Source organism: Geospiza fortis, unplaced genomic scaffold, assembly GCF_000277835.1.
Source record: "Geospiza fortis unplaced genomic scaffold, GeoFor_1.0 scaffold491, whole genome shotgun sequence".
Lineage (NCBI taxonomy): Eukaryota > Metazoa > Chordata > Aves > Passeriformes > Thraupidae > Geospiza > Geospiza fortis.
In genome coordinates, this window is record NW_005054390.1 from 361,104 (window position 1) to 365,097 (window position 3,994).

Sequence of the window (3,994 nt, forward strand, 5' to 3'; positions counted from 1 at the left end):
TTTTCCTAGAAATGCCCCATAGGATTTGTGCAAGGCATTTGTGCTTATAGTCCCACAATATTGTCTTGTCCAGTGAGAACACATCTGTATCACATCTGAAGATCAGAGCTGTATTGGAGTTAGCGTTTCAAATTTCGTGCTCTTTTCATGCTTTTGGAATGGTGAACAACCTGACCTTGCTTAATCTGAGCTAATTTTCTGGGTCATATATCTGATTTCTCAAGGCTTTGAAGTCTTCATTAGTTTCAGAATAACAATGTTACTGCATGTTACTATCTGTCTATCTTTAGTGTCCACTAAATTGCCTTTCCATCTGCTTATCTCAGTCACTAGCATTCCATTGCTCTTCCAGCAAGGGGAGAGCTAGAACAGAATGTCCTGTTTACTGTCATTTTCTGTCATGAATGAAGTAATAACAAGGTTTAGAATCTGGCAGATATTTCCAGTTACTAGCCTTTCACCTTTCTTATACCACTTCCAACCATTTTGTTTCTTGTGTGTTTTAGGGGTCTTAAGTAAAGATGCATTTCTCCTGATGTGCTCTACTGAGCTAATATCTCTTGGGCTATCCATGTACGAAGGTTCTTATACAGCTTTAGGATAGCAAGCAAAACATTGTGGAAAGAGAAGAGAAAATCAGTGGGCTTTTACAAGGAAGGAGGAGAAATTATTGGTGTTTTGTGTGTAGCGTTGTAATGGTGCCCATGGTACTGTAGTGTGTCAGGCCATATAAGCAAAACATTAGATGCTACAACTGAGAGACATGAATTTCTGAAATGGTTGAGAAAAGGGGTCTAAACAAAAGCACTTTTTTATTATTGTAGTGCATTTGGAGACATTGTGGAAGCACTAAGACCTATACGTGTCTGGATGACTGCATAATTAAAGAAGGCTCATGCATCATAGATGGATGAGATGAAGGAGAAGGGTAATGGTTTTAGAAGTGATATATGAAAGGGGTCATAAGGATGGTCTGCAAAAGAAGAAAGACAAGTTACTGTTGTCAGGTTACCTTTCAATTTTACTGTAAAGCACAGGAATAGAGAGATAGAAAGATACCCCCTGGGTTATCGTATCTAGCCTCTGCTGCTTTGGGTTGCACCATTGTAGATAAAATTCTGTTACATGCCATGCTCCATCTTAAAGCTATATAGGCTATTTGATGCTGTACATCCTCCTAGGAAGCTGTATTCTTCAATCTGATGGTTGAAAGTCTTACAATTTCCACTATAAATGTATTGTTTCACTATGCATCCAATAATGAAAATATTACTCCATCACTAGTATTCAACCATTTTCTATATTCCTACCTCACTCATCCATGGTGGACAAACTAAGCTCTTTCATCTCCTCTCAAAAGGCAGGCTCTTCATTTTTTTTAATTACCCTATAGTCCTCCTTCATGTGTGTTTGACGCTGATTTTGCTTTTCCTGAAACCTTAATGAGTTTCACACAGTATTTCCCAACAGAACAGGTGCTTTCACCAGGACACATCCAAATTCATGAAGAAATGTAGGTTGCATAGCTGCTGGGACAGAATTGTCATTTTCCCCAGATTGTTTGCTTATGACATGACCTTGCTTATAAAATAAATAAATTTGTTATGTTAAGGTTGTAAGTACTCTACTTCATAAATATAATAAGTTAACAAGCTTTTGAAAACTGTGAAAGAAAAAAATCTTATCTCTGGTATGACTTAGTTTATTTTTTAGTGGTAGATTCTTTACAAGAGTTCTAGCTAGATGAAGCACAGTCAAAAGGTTTTTTTCTACCTTCACTTGTATATTTTTTCTTGGCTTTCTCTGAAGGAAGTTTCATCTGCACATTGAAAATATTTGGAAGGTATGTGCAGGTGGAATTCATCTACACTCTGCCTCTCCTTTGGATAAAGGAGAGGAAACCCAGAGTCCAGTAGGAGACATTGTTAAATAATCAAGCAGTTTAGCCCTCTGCATGTTTGGAGGGAGTACTGGTTCCGATTCAGCAGAACTGTGGTCACACAGTCACAGGAAAATAGCCACTATTTCCCTTTTCCTGGGTGAGTGAACTAACTGCTCTTGGTTTGACAAAGGATGAGGTGTGCCTTGTGCAGGGCTGCATAGCAGAGAGGCTGCTCTGTGTTAGTGGTGACTGCTACAGGCTGCCCTATGTTATCAGCCCGGTTTCAGGCTACTGCAGCACAAAAAGTAGCAGGAGTTATGTGGGTTTGCTGTTTGTAGTAGCCTTCAAACTTACTGTGAGTAAAGGGAGGGCACCCACACTGGAGTAGCTGATTTTTACCCCTCTGGCCAACATTCTACCTTGCCTTCATTCCTGAAGGTCCATCACAAGGAGTCACTGTCTTCCTGAACTTTTCTCACACTACAGTCAGATGAAAATGTGTAACTTGTGTGAAGGAGTTTACAACCACTGCACCCTCAACAGGATAATCAGAGAGCATCAAGGGGTCTCACCAAGGCAGAGGACAAGCATTCTCTTATACATTGCTACTAAATATTCTTCAGTAAATCAAAGGCTGATATGGAAACTCTCTTCTGGAAGATTTCTGAGAGAATTTTTCTTCACACGTCTTTGTAAGCAAGCCGGTAGTCTGGCTAACACAAGCAACCATAGAGTTAAGATTAGTTACCATGTAATTATACCCCTGAAACTCTTATACCTTAGTGGTTGCCTGCAGTTTATCCAAGAATCGTCTTTTTTCTATCCACATCAGTATGTTTATTGGAAGATAGAGTGTAAAACAGTAAAATGTGTAACATTAGAAAGTATTAAAAATAATGCAATAGAGCTGAAATAATATGTTTATAAGCCTTTGTAATATATTCTTCCGCACTTTTAGTGTTCTGTAGTTGGCACTATATTTCTTTGCACTAAGAGACAGTAAGTGATAAGAGAAACTCTATGGAGAGAGCAGACAGAATTGGTTTATAAAATATTACTAAAGGACTGAGAATGTATCACACTGCAAAACTCCATCCTGCCTGTGCTGCAGTTTGACATGTTTATATTGAATATTTCGTATTGTGTTTGAAATCAAGTCAGTGAACTTTGTTTGCTAGCCTTTTCAGTTCCATAAGTCATCTGCTGTGAGGTTAATCCAGTTAAGACTCACCAAAATGATAGAAGTAATTGTTTTAGTCTGTCACATCTGTGCAGCGTATAATGTGAAATTATGAAGAGCCTAATCACTTAGTTAATAGACTGTCCCTGTGTGCCGAAAGATCAGCCAGCGGGGTAAACGTCCAGCCTGGCTGGGCAAGGAGGTTTTGGAGGAACTTAGGAATAAAAAGAGGATGTATCAGCATTGGAAGGAGGGTCAGGTCTCTAAGGAAGTATTCAAGAAGGCTGTTAGAGTATGCAGAAAAAAAATTAGGGAGGCCAAAGCTCAGTTTGAATTTAGAATGGCGACTTCTGTAAAGGATAGTTAGAAATGCTTTTACAAATCATTAATGCTAGAAGGAAGGATAAGACCAGCCTTTGTTCTTTATTGGACAAGGGAGGGAACTTAGTATCTGGAGACAAGGAGAAGGTAGAAGTGCTTAATGCCTACTTTGCCTCAGTTTTTAGTTAGAAGATGACGTGCCCTCAAAACACCTGCCTGCCTGGGCTGGTTGATGATGTCAGGGAGCAGAATGCTCCCCCCATTATCCAAGAGGAGGCAGTCAAAGAACTACTGAAATGCTTGGATGTTCATAAATCTATGGGACCAGACGAGATCCACCCCAGGGTAATGAGAGAGCTGGCAAATGAGCTTGCAAAGCCACTCTCCATCATTTACCAACAGTCCTGGTTCACTGGTGAGGTTCCGGATGACTGGAAACTGGCCAATGTGATACCCATTCACAAAAAGGGTGCAAAGGAAGATCCTGGTAATTATAGACCAGTCAGCCTGACCTCAGTACCTGGCAAAATAATGGAACAGTTTATATTAAGTGCCATCACAAAGAATTTACAGGATGGCCAGGGTATCAGACCCAGTCAGCATGGATTTAG

General features: G+C 39.8%; 1 protein-coding gene across 1 annotated transcript in view; it reads left to right on the plus strand.

Moving 5' to 3' along the window:
- Window positions 1–3,575: 3,575 nt before the first annotated feature.
- SLC1A1 (solute carrier family 1 member 1) overlaps window positions 3,576–3,994 on the plus strand; it is a 42,528-nt gene continuing 42,109 nt past the window's right edge. Inside the window, exon 1 of the mRNA XM_005425586.3 lies at window positions 3,576–3,870. Within this exon, the coding sequence (XP_005425643.2) occupies window positions 3,576–3,870 (295 nt within the window). The remainder of the gene's footprint in view (window positions 3,871–3,994) is intronic.